This window comes from Pagrus pagrus (genome assembly GCF_965226575.1).
Source record: "Pagrus pagrus genome assembly, chromosome: 20".
NCBI classification, from domain to species: domain Eukaryota; kingdom Metazoa; phylum Chordata; class Actinopteri; order Spariformes; family Sparidae; genus Pagrus; species Pagrus pagrus.
The window spans coordinates 11609026-11626175 of record NC_140207.1 but is presented as its reverse complement, the minus strand read 5'-3'; the positions used below and the strand labels follow the sequence as shown (position 1 = coordinate 11626175).

Here is a 17150-nt window from a genome sequence, read left to right as displayed (position 1 = left end):
AATAGCTTTTTGGGATGATATGAGACAAATTTAGGTGTAGGAGAAGCTGTAAAAGCCACAGAAAAGAATATTTCTCTAAACTGATAATTGCTGCTCTGAGGAGACTCACAGTGTGGAAATGTGTTTTTTTTTTTCTTCTTGCAGGAACGGCTATGGCTACGTTTACTGCAGCCCTGCAGTGTTGCCTTACGGATTCTTCATTAGCTGGTGCATCAATCTGTGCTTCAATATCGGCTGGCTGCTTGTTTGGGACAACGGGTAGGGGTTTTAAATGTCTCCTGTGGCTATTCTTTTTACAATAAGAGGTGCAATATGTAACAATTGGCCACCTCTTGAGTTTCAACTTCATCACATTAATGGCTTACTCTTGTTTACTGTAGCTGCCGTTAACTAGTTAGCTCAGTTAGCCGTGCAGCTAGCTGTCCGGACTGGGAGCTCACAGAGGCATTGTGAGAAATGACGTGCCAGGGCTAGCTGGTTAACATGCAAACTTGTATAGATATCTCTGCAACAATGCAACTCTTGACATTCTTCTTATTTTAGATGACCAACTAAATTTCTTAAACATGCAACTTTAAGCTTGTTGTTGCATATAGTATGGATTTATGTCTCACTTTGTTTTAATGTCATAGAAACTAATCCAAACAGAGACATTAAATGTATTTTCCTGCTGTTCTTGTGCCTTTCTAAAGAATTATGATTGCTGCACTGGTTTTTCTCTTCCTGGTCATCTGCACAAATTACTCCATGCTGTTCTTCATCTGCCATGGACTTCATATTTATGGACCCTGGCTCAAGAAATACCACAAAGCCGACCTGTGGCTCATCCGTGTGCTGGTTAGTAAGACAGCCATACGGGACTTTTATCATTAAGTGTAGGTCAGTGTTTAATTAATGTGATGTATTATATGTGCAGGTTCAGAACGGCGTGATGGTCTACACAACATGGACAACCATCGCAACACTAATCAACGTGGCCATTGTACTGACTTATGAAGTAAATATGTCCCCACTGGATGCTGCCACCGTCTCATACTCTGTTTTGTCTGTTGTTCTGCTCGTGTGGTAGGTGAAGTTCATTTAGAAATACTAATAAATTAGAGAGGTAATGTGCAAAATCATCAGTAAGATTGTGAGGCAATGTGTTTGTGCTTCGTGTTTCACAGGTTTGTTTTGGAAAACTTTGTCCTTGACAAACATGTGAGGTACATCCTCATCGTCTACCCTGTCGTGATCTGGGCGCTGTCTGGAAACTATGACAAAAACTACAATGCTGAATCGCCCAGTCGCAATGGCATCTTCATTGGTAAGACACTGACAAGATCGTAGTAATATGTGAAAGCAAATTTAGTTAGAGGGCTTTTGAAACAGTGGTCCAACTATAGTAACATTTTACCACTAGTGTATGTGGACTAACTAGATTTTCTTCTCTCAGTTGTGCTTCTGGCCCTGGCCTGCGTGCTGTTTGCCATTCGGATTGTTTTGGTGGTGTGGAGACACATCAAGCAGCCGCTGTACACAGACATCAGTCCTGACGCCATGGAACCGAAGGAGATTGCTAAGAAGCAGAAAAAGATATTTAGCTGAACATTTTTATGTCACACACTGACACTTGATTTCATATGTGCTAGAAAACAGTTGTGCAGTTGGTGTGTTTTGTCTAATTTTGAAACTTTTAAAGGGCACTATGTAGTTTTGCTCGTGCATGAGCAACTGTATCGTCAGAAATATTTATTTTTTCCATAACTGCAAGCTGTTCTCAGAGGAAAATAAGGTCCCCAGAACACTGTTTGGAGCTAGAAAGGTGGCAGGGTCCGCCAAATATAAACATAGTTAAACAGTATGAAATTGTGTTGTCCTTTAAGGTCACTTTGTTTATTCAGTTTATTCAGTCATGAAAACAAAGTTTTAGTTTGTTTAGGCATAAAAAAAAAATCAGTCAATGAAGATCTTTCTTTTCTGATTAAAATTTCTTCTCCAAAACTACATAGTGCGCCTTTAATAAATCTTATTAAATTTTGATCACACACTATTATTTAAAATGCACTCTGGTATAATTTGCATTGTAAAAATAAGGTAATAAAGGTTGTCTGACTGATCTCTGAACCTTTTATGGCTCTATTCTAACATATCCATTGCTAACACAACTAATTAGGCTCTGATAAGGATAGTTTTACAACACTGCACAGGGGCATCACACTGTTATCATACACTTTACAATATAGACTGTATGCTTTACCATTTTCCAGAGTTTAGAGTATGTTTGTTTTATATCGGATGTTCCCTTCCAGTGCTTACTTTTTCTCATCTTGACATATTTATTTGAAATAAAGGATTTGTGCAATTTATCAAGCACGATACAAAGTGTTTTAACATTACAGCAGCAATGTGGGCGCTTTCTTAATACTGTGGCAGATGAACAAGAATATCACAATTAAAGAAGACTTGCTACTAAAGAGAAGTCTATAACATCATGGATATTATCAAATATTATTAGAATTTAAGCCATTTGTTAAAAGTTGATCATGTACAACAACAACAAAAAAAACGGGGGAAAACTTTTGTAGATCTTTTTTTGAAAAAGAGCCCCAAAATAATGTTTAAATCATCTTATTATCATACATTTTAAGGACATAATTATCATGACCATGATTAACCTGTAGGGGGCAGGAAAGCTAAGCGCCAACTGCCGGAAAATAAAACGTAGAAGAAGAACATCAAGAGAAATTGTGATATATTTCCCTGAGTATGTTCTTTCAGGCAGCAAAGTCGTAGCAATCAAAGGCTTTGCGCATCAGCAACAAGCTCCACCAGTAATATAGTTCAGTTTATATCATATTGTTGATGTAGTCAAGTTTATTCTATGGTTTTGAAATATAAATTGTGCGTAAGCATCTGCCAAAGTAGAGACAGGGGTGTCTGTGAGCCCGGACTCAGGGCAGGAAGTAGCCCACGCATATCAGTGCGCGGGTTATTTACAATTTGTAAACAGCGCCATTGTGCTCCCTGTAACGTTGTATATCAAATGGGCGGAATAGCTGTCTTATCAGCTTTCACTCTGTTAAGTATTTAGTCACAGCTTAATTTCAGAGCGCGGGTTCAAATATATGCATTGCGGGAGCTAACCGAATACGAAGAGCAGTTATTGAAAACAAAATGCTAGCTAGCTAAACATTAGCTTGGGTTAACTGTCGCGAACAGTCACTTAACGTTACCGCCGTACGTTAGAAATAGCTAGCTAACATAAATGGAGGACAACTACCCTACCTTGGTAAGTGAATTTCTTCTTTATGTGTCTCTATCTTCTGTTGTTGCCGTGAGGAAAGAGGGCTGAACAAACATGTAACGTTAACCGAAACCGAGGGGAAGGGGCTGTAACGTAACACTCGGGTGCCAAGTACAAGTATAAACAAGCTCAGTTAGCTGAAACCAATACAGCAGCCATTCATTTATACCAAGCTTCCATATGGTTTAGGTAGTGTTTAGTTTTTGTTGTTGAGAGAGGTGTTTTGACCTCACAATCATGGTCATTTATGAGGCTGTAGCTTGTGATGCTGGTGAACCGTATTGCGTAATACTTTGGGCTGTAATATTGTGTCCATCCTATGTAAGTTAACGTGAGCAAGGACTGTTGCATCAAACATACTGCAGCAGTTTTAGGTTTGTGTTCCTAACAAACTGGCAACCTACCTAAAAACTAGCTGTTTTTTCTTTAACTGTCTGTTCACAGAGGAGACCAAAGAGGAAACTCTGCTACATTCCAAACAAAAAAAGGTACGTGTAAAGAAAATGTTTTAAAAGTAATTTAAAGGGAATGCCTTGTTATTTTAAATAATGTATAACACTTATTGTCAAATTATATCCAAGTTGTGAATGTCGTATGTCTTTTTGTAAAATTGGCTTTATTGAAATTATGTTTAATGCAGATTTAATTGTATTGAGAATGCTGAAATGTTGGTCTTTTAGTCACCATATTAACATTTGTGTTTTCAGTACATCTAATCAATGGGTAGGAACGCTGGCATTGGAAGACATCGATAAGATGTTTGATGACTTGGGTGAGTTGAGTGTGTGATTATTTGACTTTAATATTTTGCAGGTTGATTTGCATTGTCATTATGTTAACCTATACTTCATTATTCTTTTCAGAGCCATCCTCGCTTGAAGAAGATGACCAAGTTCCTCAATCACTTCTGCTCCAGATCTCTGAGAACGGGACTGACGCAAACCAGACTGAGAGGGCGACTCCTCCAGACCCACAGCAGGAAGGACAACTGACAGAAAAACCTCCAAATTGTGAAATGGTAATGCATGATCATTAACTATGGAGACTTCTGCTGACATTGCAAATAAGAAGTCAAAAAGTGTCTTACCCCAGTGTTGGATAATAAAGGCAAAAATATCTTAAATATCTGAGAGGCACTTTGATGAAATTCATTAACTCTGTCTGCAAGTGTTACCTAAACTTTTCATAGTAACTCAGTGGCATGATCTTTGCATTTGTGGGACAAAGTAGCCACATTGTGTTTGAACACTTCAGCTTGTTAGTTTAAATGGAGGTCTTCCACTTTCAGATTTTATGCTTGTTTATAGACTAAGCAGATTCTTGAATTAGAAAAGATTTGATGCCTTTAGATTTGTTGAGCCTTGAAATATATGTTTTGTAACTCTTTAGGAACCTAAAGGAGACGTCCTACATCCTGCAACGGGGACACCCAGTCCAAAACTAGACATTGGTAAGAGACTCAAGCCTGTATGTCACTGTGAAAATACTTGACCTTTCTGAACACATGTCTGCTTTTTTTTGTATTGTTTAGAAAACTGTTGATGACGGTTCTCAGTCATCCAAGTCATGGTAATTCTAAGCGCTTTACCGTAGGCAACTGGACTTGTTTCAGTTTCTTGGAGGGCGTTTCACACATCCGAAAGGCTTCCTCAGTTCTAACTAACTGGAGGGGGAGTTGCAGGCTTTTAAACCATGTGTGGGGGTGCCTTCATGTGGGATGTTATGGCTAGGTGAGGCCAGATATTTATGGTTGTTAAGCTTTCTGGGGAGAAAGCTCAGTACAGCATTATAGGTGGGTGATTGTCTAGAAAAGTTTTTCTTGTTAAAAGGTGCTGCTTTTCCTTATTACAGATTTGGACAAACCATTTGATGTGCATGGACCAATGAAGACATCCAGCCCTATTGAAGAGAAAGTAATTGTGGATGGTGAAGTAGAGATGGATAATGAAAAAGACACAGTTATGTCCCCAGTCCTCTTTGCCTATGAGGATGAAAGAAAAGAAGAGGCAGAGGCGGAGCCCCTACCCACCCAGAAACCGCAGTGCAACGGGCCCGTCGCAGAGCAGTAAGTAACTATAATGCCTTTCATGTGGGAAATAAGTTGTTTGAAATAAATTCTTTGAATGATTATTTGCATTTCAGAGGTTTAGTTTATACAAAGTGTAGGATCTACTGCCAATACTGATGATCAGCACTAACAGTGAGAGCCAGTAAATTTTCACTGTTTAATCTACAGCACATTTGCTTAAACAATTTTCATTCCCTCTAGATTTGATGATTCCGAGTTGGAGTCGCCTCCAAGCAAGATTGCTTTAAGCAAACCCAAGATGCCCAGTCACCAAAACCAGGAGGAGGAATCATGGTAAGGGTCCTCTATAGAAGTGATCGCAGTCTCCAGTCTCCAGTCTCCAGTTTGTTTTGATGTTTGACCTTTATTTGTCTGAAACCTATGTTCATTACTTGAGGAATGCCCTTTTAGAGTTTTAACTTACATGCATGTGTTGTGTGTTTATTTTTTCTGCAGCAAAGAGAGTCAGCCAGCCAAAGAAAAAGCATCCAAGAAACCTCAAACAGCTGATTTGGCAGGCAAAAGAAAAGCACAAGAGTAAGAACTAATAAGTGTTAATTTATTACTTTGCAATAAGATTAGCTAACTTTGTGTACAATGTCCTGGCTGATGATCAAGTCTGGCATCTCTTGAAATTGGTCATTAAAGTGTTGTTCCTAAGATATGAACTGTGGCTTAATATTTTACAATAATCTTGGTTATAAACATGACAGTTAGAATATAAGTATAATTAGATTTATATCAGACGTTTCAAGCCTTATAATGAGTCAAACAAAATAGTTGATAATAAAAATCGAATACAGCAAAACCTCACACATTAATTGTTTGATGCAGCAGGCACAGTGAAGTATATTGTGCATTGTTTAAATGTAACTAAAGAACTTCGTCCTGTTTTATTTTTGTTTATTTCCAGGCAAGAAAACACAGACCCACCCGTGTCAGCAGTGAGAGAGGAGCCTGAAGTCTCGGCTCCTAAGAAAAAGTCAGAAAGCGCTCAGAGGCAGCCACCTGTTGAGGCGCCCACCCGAGTGGGACACAACATGACGACTTTTCTACAGAAGCTTAGAGAGGCTATACAGCCCAAACCTTCATGGTGAGTTGAGATAAGAGTGCACCATAATAAGTAGAGTTCCTTCCCGTTGAAAAATTAAAATAACCAAAATAGGTATACAAAGTAATGTTGTACTAAAACTATGAATAATCCAATCAATATTTGTTTTTAAGCTCCAGGAAGTCTCTTTCACCCATAAAAGCACCCCCTCCTCCTGAGCCAGAGGACGATTTCCTCATTTTGGAGGATGATACACCTCTTTGGTTTTCCATCCCGAGTAAAGGTGCCACCAGTAAGAGACCGAACAGAACTTTCAGCAACAGCAAGGACAGCTCAACTGACAAGGGAGCAAAGGATAGCCCCATAGAGACTGCACAAAAACCACAGGAAGCTGAACAGGCAAGCAGCAAACCGGGAAGTCAGACTGTCAATCAGAAAATGAAGAAGATGAAAGTGAAAGAGAAGAAGAATGAGGTGACTGAGCCTGGAAATGATATGGATGAATTCTGCATTCCTGAGGATCCTCCTGCAGATGACTTAATGAAACAAGAGAAACCAAACAAAAAGAAAAGACTCAAGAAGGCATCATCTGAAGAAAGTGACCAGGCAGAGGAGCCACCTAAAGACACAGCCAGCAGAGAAACGGATGAAGAAAAGAAGCCCACTCTGGAAAAGAAAGCTGACATGAAGAGATCAAAGTCTTTAAAAGATGGGAATGAAAATGCCAAGACAAGCAGGTCAAAGTCATTAAAGAGGGACAGAAAAGTGCCGCAGGGATCTGGTGCAGTGATAGAGACGGTGCATGTTGAGGCCGAGAAGGAGCAACATCAGGAGCCTGTACATGCTCTTCCAGGTAATCTCCTCCTATTAAATCTCTTACTATGTGCCATTATTTAATTTTCATAATAGTTATAATCTCAAGTTAATCAGTGTAAATGTGTCTAAATGTTCTGTATATACTGCTCTTGTAGTCCCCAAGGATTGATTTAATTAACCAATTTCACAAGAGAGATTTTAACAGATGCAGTGTGAAATGTATGTAAACATTCAAAATCACAGTAATACTTACTATACGCAGCTATGTGAACATCTATACGCTGTTATATATTTTGTATTTTCTTCTTACAGAGAAAGAAATCATGAATTCTGAAACACAAGTGGATGTAAAGGATAAACAGAACAGACCACCGGCTGTGTCTAAAGAGAGTTCATCTGAAGACACTGAGAGTCCTGGGAAAAGGAAGAGGAGGCAGCCTGGACAGTGGTGGGTGAGCGGCTCTCCAAGCAAAGAGGAAACAAAGGTTACAGACAGCCAGCCTACACTGAAAAAGTCAAAGCAGAGCAAGAAGGAGCCCATCGCGGCAGTCTCATCTCCTGTAAAGACTAAGAAGGATGGACGTATGAAAAGAACAAATCAGCCTGCGCCGTCATCCAGTCAGAAGATGAAAAAAGCCAAAGAAAAGAAAACCGACCGGAACAGAAACAGAAAAACAAAAGGAGACACTCCAGATAAGGTGAAAGCGTCAGAAGTATTTGATATGGGTGAGGCAGAGCAGATTGAAGAGCAGGACCAGGAGGTCCCGAACGAAGACAAGGATCCTGCAGAGTCGAGCCCTTTGGTCTTTGCACCCAGAGAGCACAGCCAAAACACAGGTAAACACTCAGATCCTTTACTGAAGAAAATGTACCTAATACTACAGTGTAAGAAAGTCCTGCAACCACAATCCTACTGATGTTAATAAAAACACCTACCTCCAACTTAAAAAGTTTTATTTTATGTTAAAGTTGAAATCTGTTTTCAGTTTATTTGAGTTTTGCAAAAACCAATATGCTTTGTAACTGACTACAATGTGATGTTTTACAGGGGATCAGGTATTTCAAAGAGTCTACCATCACGTCCCTAACGAAAAAGTATCCATCTCACCAGTGCCAGTCTCTCCCAGAGGACTGAGGGAGCAGCTCAGGGCAGCAGAACCAGAGAAACGGAGGAGGAAACCTACCAGTAACTGGTGGATTGCCAATGGCCTGTGTGAGGATGTAGAGAGTGTCTCCTCGCAGCCCCAGCAGCAGGGGCCCAAACCTCGTAAGGAAAGAAAAAAGCAGTCTAAACAGAGCAGGTCTCCTGGACTTGGGACGCCCATAAATGGCAACATGGTTGTCTCTCCGAAACCACTAGGGGGAGCTCCTGTGCCTCCACTGAAAGTGAAGCCATTGTCGGCTCCAAAGACTGTCAAACGCTCTCTGGCCAAGTTTAAAGACCTTTTAACAGAGACACCAACTGTTGTGAGCAGTAAACAAGCAGGTCAGAGTAAAAGACGTAAAGTCACTGCACATCCTGCTGTGGAAGTCACTGTTACTGATTATACAACACTCAGCAAGAAACATGAAGACATTGTCAGTATGGATGCTGGTGAGTCCAACGGTCCCCTGAACCACGAGGCCCTAGAGGATGACAACTGTCAGTCAGAGAACACGTAAGGAAGTTTGTTTTTTTTTATTCTACAAAATGTATACATCCATTGTTTAGTAAATAAACATCACCACATTCTTTTAAATAGCTCTAAATATGAATGTATTGGATTATAGATATGTGGATAAGAACCAAACAAATGACAAGAACAAACTTTTGGTGTTGGTTTATGTGAGTTTATAACTTTTTTGTTATTTTTTGGCAGGTTAAAAGTCCTCAGAAGCGGGCCATCCTCCATGATTGAGCTGGAACAGTTTGAGGAGAATGATGACATGAGTATGTTTTTAAACATAAAACACATCAAATATACTTGATTTTTTGTAGATGAATACATCTACTTCTCTTCACTAACACCCTTATCTTGAAAATTTGTATTTTTCCTTTCATCTTTTGGTGTTTCCCCACATTTTAATGTATAGATTTGATTATTTAACAAGTAATCATACAACTCTTTAACACAAATTCAGTCTGAGAGCACAAGCAGTGTTAATTGAAATATTAAATATGAAAATATAGTATAATCAACCAGGTATGAGGACTGTGCGTGTACACAGGGCTTCTCACATGGCTTAAAAATGATTGTAGCCCAATGAATGTGTACTGTGACTATAAATGAAAGAAGTTTTGTTACACTAACAAAACAAACCAAAAAATCAAGGTTGTAACTCATGAATGTAAGCCCAAATATAAACGTTCATTCCAGGCACAGTAGAGAGAAATACCCATTTGAGCTCAGTCTTGGATAGATGCCACTTTGACAGTTGTTCTGTCCTGAATGTGGGCAGCCACAGTGAAATATTTATACTTTGCCCTTTCACCTTCTGCTGGGAATTGAAAATGCAGCAGCTCGGTCTTTCACACCTGGATGTGTAGCTCACATCACCAGGTTAAATCGCTCCCTGTGGTGGTTTCATTATCACCTCGATCGACATAAATGACAAATATTTGATTCTTGATTGTGTGCCTACTAAATGGGTTTTTCCTCTTCTTTTAAATGATTAACTTCTACTTTCATCTTTACTTTGTTCCAGTTCTGCCGTCAAACCGAAGCGAGGCTGTTCTGTCTGCATCAGACCTGTGTGCTCCTCCTCTCAAACCGCTGATCTTACAGCCAAAGGATACGGCCAACCTGACGGAGTGGTTTAAGAGTCTCTGGTCTACCACCGTCGACAGTAAGAAAATCAAATGTCTGCTAAACAAGCCACTGTTTGAAGCATTTACAGATGTACTTACAGTGACTTTATAATTTGTCTACTTTATGGAGCTGAGCAGGTTTAAAGTCACTTAAAATATGTCTTACGTTATACCAGTATTATTTAGGTACCTTATACTTTCTGTATGAAGTCTTTCAGAGATGTTATGTGACTGATAATAATCATCCCAGTAGTTTTGGTTATTGAAAATTAAATGAAATCTTAACAAACCAGGAAATGCAAGGAAATGTGGACAAAAGTAGGCGCTAATATGCACGGTAATCTTAATCACACAGACGTCCCAATCCATCCCAAAATATATGATAAAACAACTCATTTTCACATAATACATTGTTTCATGTCTGAATTTAAAGCATTTTAATTAGTTTTTGCTTGTTATCTGTAACGTAGATACCATATTATTAATCAAAACTCTGTATTATTATCAAATAGTCTTTACAAAAGGGTATAAACCATGAGTAATTATTGTCCAGACCTGTCATTGAATAATTCTTCCTGTTTGATATCATTGCAGATGGTCCTGAGATTAGTCCAGACCACTTTGACTGGTACTTCTATCAAGGCAGAGCTATTGGCCTAATGGTGGATCTGAATGGCGGCTCCTTCTGTAGTGGAAAAATCCTGCTGGGCTCCTACATGAAGAAGCCTCTGTGGGTGGATCACAGCGCCACAACAGTCAGTAGACTTCTCACTCTCATCTCTCGTGTGATTGTGTTCTTTATGTCATCTCCGTCGTCTTGTTCACCAGATTTCTTGAAATGCTGTCTTTAATTAATCATTGTTTTATTTTCTTTAAAGGTTTTTAACTTACTAACAAGCTCTGTGAGTGTAACCATCAACGGCAGTGAGTCCCGTTTCAGTCCAGGACAATCCTTCATGGTGCAATGTGGTAAGAATACGCCATCATCACAGATATTAAGGCAGAATTAAGATGTTTCATTGTATTTCAGTAAACTGCTCCTTGGGAAGTTAAAATAAAAGACCGTTTAACTGTAATTGTACACGTTTTTGATGCACCCCTATAAAACTTAATGTGCCTTGTTTGTTTTCGTGTACTGACGTTACTGTTCTACTTTTGCAGGACATGCATACAGCATCCAGAACGTCACTGCACAGCCTGCAGTTCTGTACTTCACCAGGATATTAGCAGAAAGTTCAGATTGAAGTGTTTGTATTCCTCCTTAAAAAAAAAGTCGGAACACCTGATTTTGTGATATTATTTCTGTATTTAATTTGACTTATTCTCCGTATTGAAATCTGAGATGTAAATAGACATGTTCTGCCTTTCGGTTTTAAATATTTCATCTTCAGCGATGCTTGTAATCAAATCTGTTGAAACAGATAAAAAATGACTTGTAAATAAAGTTTTGTTCCTTTTGGTACTTGAGTTGTATTTGGCCATTTTCTTTGACTGTGCATGTATCTTTTCCAGCCTCTAAGAGGCAGTGTACAGCTTCTTGTCAGTGTTACAATGTCTTTATATATTTTTGAATGAAGTATTATGTGAAGAAAAATGCATTATTATAGTATAGTGTAGGTGTATATTTGTAGTACATTTTAATTACCTCAGATTATCATATAACAGCCCTCTATTCTCAGCTGTTTTGTGTGTCACTCCATGATTAGAGTGATAACTTTACGAGACAGTAGTAGCCACACTGTGGTGGTAGCGAGCTGACAGGTTACTGTGTTGTCTTTTTTTCCCTGTTTTATGGCGGTCCTGCACTCCTGCCACCTTCTAATGCAAAGTGACAACTGAAAGAAACAGTGTTGAGTGTTATTTGTGGAGAATAGAATAAAATAACATTTTAGACTGGAGAGTAACTTTTACATTACATCGCCTCTACCAGCCACATCATTTACCATAAAACAGATTTTATTGAGTGTGTTTATGCTTAGTCGGACACAAAACAACCTCATTTTTATTCATTCTGGCACTTTTTTGGCATGTGAGCAGCATTTAAATGATGTAGATGAGTGTTTTCCAGTCCCAGTGCCCCCTGCCCTTCATGTTTTTGGATGGTTTGTAGCCCCGACACACCTGATTCAAATGAAGGGGCTGATCATTTGAATCAGGTGTGTCGGAGCAGTGAAACATCTAAAACGTGCAGGAACGGGGCTGAAAAACAGTCGCAGGCGATATATCAAGGCCTTTCACCCAAACTCAAGGTTCGGCAGCACTAATGATGCTTGCTTTGTGGACTGACACTGATGGTTGCTGCTCCACACTGAAGGGCCATCATCAGACAAACTACTCTGCCCTTGAGACGTCATGTCAGAAGCTTTTAAACGTATTTCATCTTCAGAGCCATTACTATCAGTCTCTGTCCTCCTCTCTCCTCCTTTGGAAATGAATACCACACTCGCACACAATTAAAAGTTTTCCTCACAGAACAGAAACACTGGCATTCCCACGCCAACACAACACACATCCTCTGGTTGGCATTAAGTCATACCCACTGTTCTGTCATGAAACATTTACTGACCTACTTCATGAAGGCTGAATTATCTTTCTGTTTGAGAGATACTATCTCTTCTCCCACTACACCCCTGAATACTTAATGATAAACTGATACCAACATGTTTCTTAAAGAGGAACCTTGGGATTGCTATCTAATATTTGATTAAGGCCGAACATGTTACATACCGATTCAGCTGTCCCTCAATAATAAAACATAGAAAAGAGTGTCTTATCCACAGTAGAGCTTTAACAGCTTGCCAGTTTTATAATTTATCACTTTTGAATGTCTAGTTTTAGCTGTGCTTGGTGCACCAGCGGTCTGCCTTGCCTCTGGGCAGGATCTCCTTCAGAGAAGTGGATGCTGCAGAGTATACACTGGGCCGACCTCCCAGGTCTTTAATTATAAACCATGTCTATGACCAAATATGCTGCCTGTAACATAACATCTGTGCAGTGAAATGGCTGAGATACATCTGCCACCCTGTGTTCCTGCGAAAGAAAAGGATTGTTTGTGAGACACTTTCAGCACAGAATGAACATTTTAAGATGAAGGTGTTTCGATTTTGGCTTGTTCGGTGCGTTTTTACTCAAGATATGCCACCCAGTGAGTGAGGAATTGGTGTCCTTTTAACAGTAGCAGGACTGTAAAGGTTTCACAGCATCCTGATCGGGGAAAGCCTTCAGTTCTTATACACTGAGGTAGCAGTCAAAGCTGCGCCTTCACACATTCATGCTGGATGGCAAAGGAAAAAAAACAGGGTCAGCACTGCGGGGTGGGTCTGCTGAACATTTGCACAAAGTTAAGGTAACGCCATTAGTTTGGTCACGTATTTAGTCATAAACCGAAGTATTTGACAAATGGGAAGTTTAACCTGATGGCGGCACTAAAAGCCAGGGGATCGTCAAAGTCATTAAAATACTTTGTTGAAGAACCATGAATATCGGTGCAAAAAGTTGGGCGAGTCCATGTAGAGGAAGTTGATATATTTCACTGGATGAGTGAAAACTTTGACTAGCTGGCGGCGCTAACAGAACAGTCAGATAATCAATCACCAAAGTCAAAAGGGCACGAGAAAGAAAGTGGCCTGTGTGTTTGTGTTTGACTTTATGACTTGAGGTAAAGCTCAAATGCAGAATACCATCCTCGGTTAAGTTTGTTAAGTAAGTGGTGAGACAGCTGCTGAATAATGTATTCCTGAGAGTCTGCCTCACATGGAGCTTATCCTTATCCCTGTACTTGTTGGGATGCTGTCGTCCTCCCGTTGCTCTTCCTTAATGCATCTGATCTAGGTGACTACCAGAAAAACTACTCTCCTGGGGATCAACAGGTAATCATCGATTTGTGACAATGACAATACAGTTTTTGTTTTAATCTCCAGGATATATCACCCTTGAAATATTTAGAGTTCTGAGTATATTTTAATATATATCAAGCACAGTTTTTTCAAGGCAGTGAAACTTAATATAAGCCTCTTGAAAGCCTGAAGAGGCAGGAAAAAACAAAGTCACACCAAAACCTGGTGACCAGGGAAGCACATTCAATAATCTGAGTAGTATTTGCCTTCGCTGAGCTTTGCATGCCATGTATTAATTTGTCCACACAAAGGCCGAGCAGGTTTTCTGTGAGTCTCACTTCTTGGAACAGACTTCAAGCATTGAGTATGATTTCCTTCCTTTGTTCAAGTTGGCTCTCGATGTTTCTTTGCGGCTGCACTCGAGCCAACAGGCGCAAGAGTGACTGACAAACTCTCGACAATGAAGCCGATGTGTTGTCTGTTGTGTGCCGCTCCATGAATCATCCTCTAACAATCTAAGAATTCTTTCAGGTTCATGCAAATAGCAGGAATAATATTTCAATGTTTATTCATTTTTGCACAAAGAAGCAATTGATTTAACAGGAAAATAAAGGCCGTTAATGCGTTTTAAAGGAGGCATTTGTGCAACTTTTACACCCACATAACAAACAGCAGAACGAGCTGCATACCCCACCTCCCCCCACTCAATTTGTTTTACATCCTGGCGACTCCCCAACAGACAATACTGCGACATGCAACACAGAGACAACAAGACTTTGAGGAAATCTTTGCACCGCTAGTGGCAATTTATTTGATTAATTATCCGCTGCTGAAGAGTTCATTCTTATAAACAGACTCAATGTTCTAGTCATTAATACGACAAATGATAAACACATCCATTGTGCAATGTGGAAATACACAGAGAACGCACAAAAATGCCATAACATAAAGTCTGTTTACCACACGACCGTTTCCATGTCGCAACATGGCTTGAACTATGAGATTGTTTTGCACTGGACCGGGAAAATCTGAACATGAAGTCCTGTTGGTTCTGTGTTGCATAATGTCTGAAGCAAGTTGTTGAGTCTTAAAAAAACACTAGACCCCAGCTGTATATTGTGTTGAGTTGTGTTCTTACATTATTTCAAATTTTTCCTACAATTTTCAAACCCTAAGAAATTCACAAATTTACTCAAGATAACACGTTTCATTTGGTCACCCGCAGCTGCAGAGTGAGGAAGGAAGTCCGCAAATGCTTCTAAATGTAACATGAACAAAACTTAAATATTACCTTGAGTCTGACCACGGGAATATTTGTTTATTCATGTTGCTTACAGGAGTGTTTATGCACCCCAAACAGCCAGATTACTTCACTGTACATTAGCTATAAACTAGCAAGCATCAAAACACAGAGGGGGTGTAAATGTCATCTGTGTGTTTGAGTTCAGGTCAATCACTAAACTCAACACTCAGCAGAGACTCCGGTTCTCTCGCTTCTTCTTCCCCTCTCCTCTCTGTAATGTTTCGCCCATGAAGTAAAGTGACATTGCTCCTGTAGCTGCAGTCGGCATTCAACATTACAAAACATAAACACCCGACAATGGAGGTCACCTCCGCGGAACGCTGCTGCAGTCAGGTTAATAAATAGGAGTGAAGATGAATCCACTTTTGTATCCCGAAGTTTTAAAGTAATCTCTGAGCTCTTCCTCTGTTCATCAATGGCTCCGGATCAGAGCAGAATCTGTTCATTTATTTCTATCTACGCCTTCACACTCTGCCCAACACAACACCTGGCAAACGTCTTTTGTTTGGTTTTAATAGAACTGGAGTTGCACCTGTTGGCTCATGCTGGGCAGACACGAGGGGGACAGGAAGACAAACGTATCAACTAAGAAACCACTTGTAAATTTAAATGAATTTCAGACCATGAGCCTAATTTCTGATGCTTCAGGTGTGTAGCGTACAAAAAAAAGCCTGTACAGACGAAGACTGTGCACACTGTTCTGGTTAAACAGACTGGAGGGGAAACCGTCAGTGAAGTGATTACCTTCAGTTGAGTCCAGACACTTTCGTTTGACTTTGCCAAACAGCAGAATGAACTGAGCTGCGTTACCCATCATCGTCTGTGTTAGGATGAACTGCGCATAATAAATGCAGTTTTAAAAGTGCACAGAACGGCTGACCTACAGCGTGACCCGTACTTTGAGGTGTTTAATAATTCATTGGCTTTTATTTAAGGGGAAGAGAGTGGTGTGATTGCAATTTAAGTAGTTGACTGACAACATAATAACACAATGACAGCGATGTACTGGGTGTAATATGGTCTGGGTCAGACAGTTCACTTATTTATGAGTGAGAAGTCAGATCGTCCTCTCAGACTGAAAGCTCGGACAATAAGTGGGTGTTTGCGATGAAGATAGTTGAGCCGATGCTTTCACCTTTTTTATCCAGCACACTAACCACTGGTAAAATGTTCATTTTTCTAAAAAATAATCAAAATCTCTTTGTTTTTGATGCAAAATAAATGCATTTTTGGCTGAAATATAGCTCTTGTATTGTATATGGCAATATATTGTATATTGTATATGGCACAATGTATTGATGTCAGTAATAAAAAATGATAGCTCTATTTAATGACAGTTCAGCTGTGCTATAAATATTTAAATGGGACATCTTTCAGTATTAGCTCTTCTGTGAATAAAAAGATCATCGTGACCACTTTCTAATTTAAATCCATGTTGGTGTTTTTCACTCCTCTGCACCCAAGTTTAACTCGTCACATCGGCCCACAGTCTCCCCTGTTAACTTGAGCCCTCGTCCGCTGAGCCTCTGTTGCACATATGATTACACAGCGGATGGACTCTCAGAGCAACAGCACAAAGAATATTATTAAATTTTTCTTTTCTTTTTTTTTCTCGAGAATGTAACAAAATAAATGATGTTGGGTGCAGCAGAGTACATGCTCAAGGTACGTTTGGATTAGTCCTCTGGGAGCAATAACAGCCTTTGAATCAAAAATTCCAATTATCCTTCGGCAGCTGGTTTGGTAGCTTCAACCCAAAGTGTTCCTTTTGTCCACATAATAGGTTTGTTCGCAATATTCGCTTGAGAAGAAATCAATAGGCCTATACAAAGCAAAAAATTACAGGTATGTATAAGTTTGTGTCTCCCCATTGTCAAACGGCACAGGGTTGATTCAGTCATTTTCATCACAGTGAAACATACGCATACTTCAAGGCACCTTTCTGGATGGCTTGTTCATAACTCTCTTAGCTTGAATTCAGCCTGCTGCCCTTGAACACTTT

At 39.7% G+C, this 17150-nt stretch overlaps 1 protein-coding gene across 1 annotated transcript; it reads left to right on the top strand.

Moving 5' to 3' along the window:
• The first annotated feature begins 2947 nt into the window (after positions 1-2947).
• LOC311249708 (uncharacterized protein) lies at positions 2948-11471 on the top strand. Its single transcript, XM_084340965.1, has 17 exons — positions 2948-3271; positions 3731-3774; positions 3994-4058; positions 4150-4304; positions 4676-4736; positions 5138-5351; positions 5556-5648; positions 5811-5891; positions 6268-6447; positions 6579-7258; positions 7534-8058; positions 8270-8879; positions 9081-9151; positions 9907-10047; positions 10604-10764; positions 10888-10978; positions 11171-11471. Exons 1-17 carry the CDS (start codon positions 3248-3250, stop codon positions 11251-11253), a joined length of 3279 nt encoding a protein of 1092 aa, XP_084197091.1. The 5' UTR covers positions 2948-3247; the 3' UTR covers positions 11254-11471.
• Positions 11472-17150: the final 5679 nt, after the last annotated feature.

What these genes read in the sequence shown, in the direction of transcription:
- LOC311249708 (XM_084340965.1), top strand. Translation starts at nt 3,248, where the DNA reads ATGGAGGACAACTACCCTACCTTG. An exon ending in TACATTCCAAACAAAAAAAG is followed by an intron (nt 3,775 to 3,993) that starts GTACGTGTAAAG and finishes TTGTGTTTTCAG; the next exon opens with TACATCTAATCAATGGGTAG. An exon ending in ATCCTTCATGGTGCAATGTG is followed by an intron (nt 10,979 to 11,170) that starts GTAAGAATACGC and finishes CTACTTTTGCAG; the next exon opens with GACATGCATACAGCATCCAG.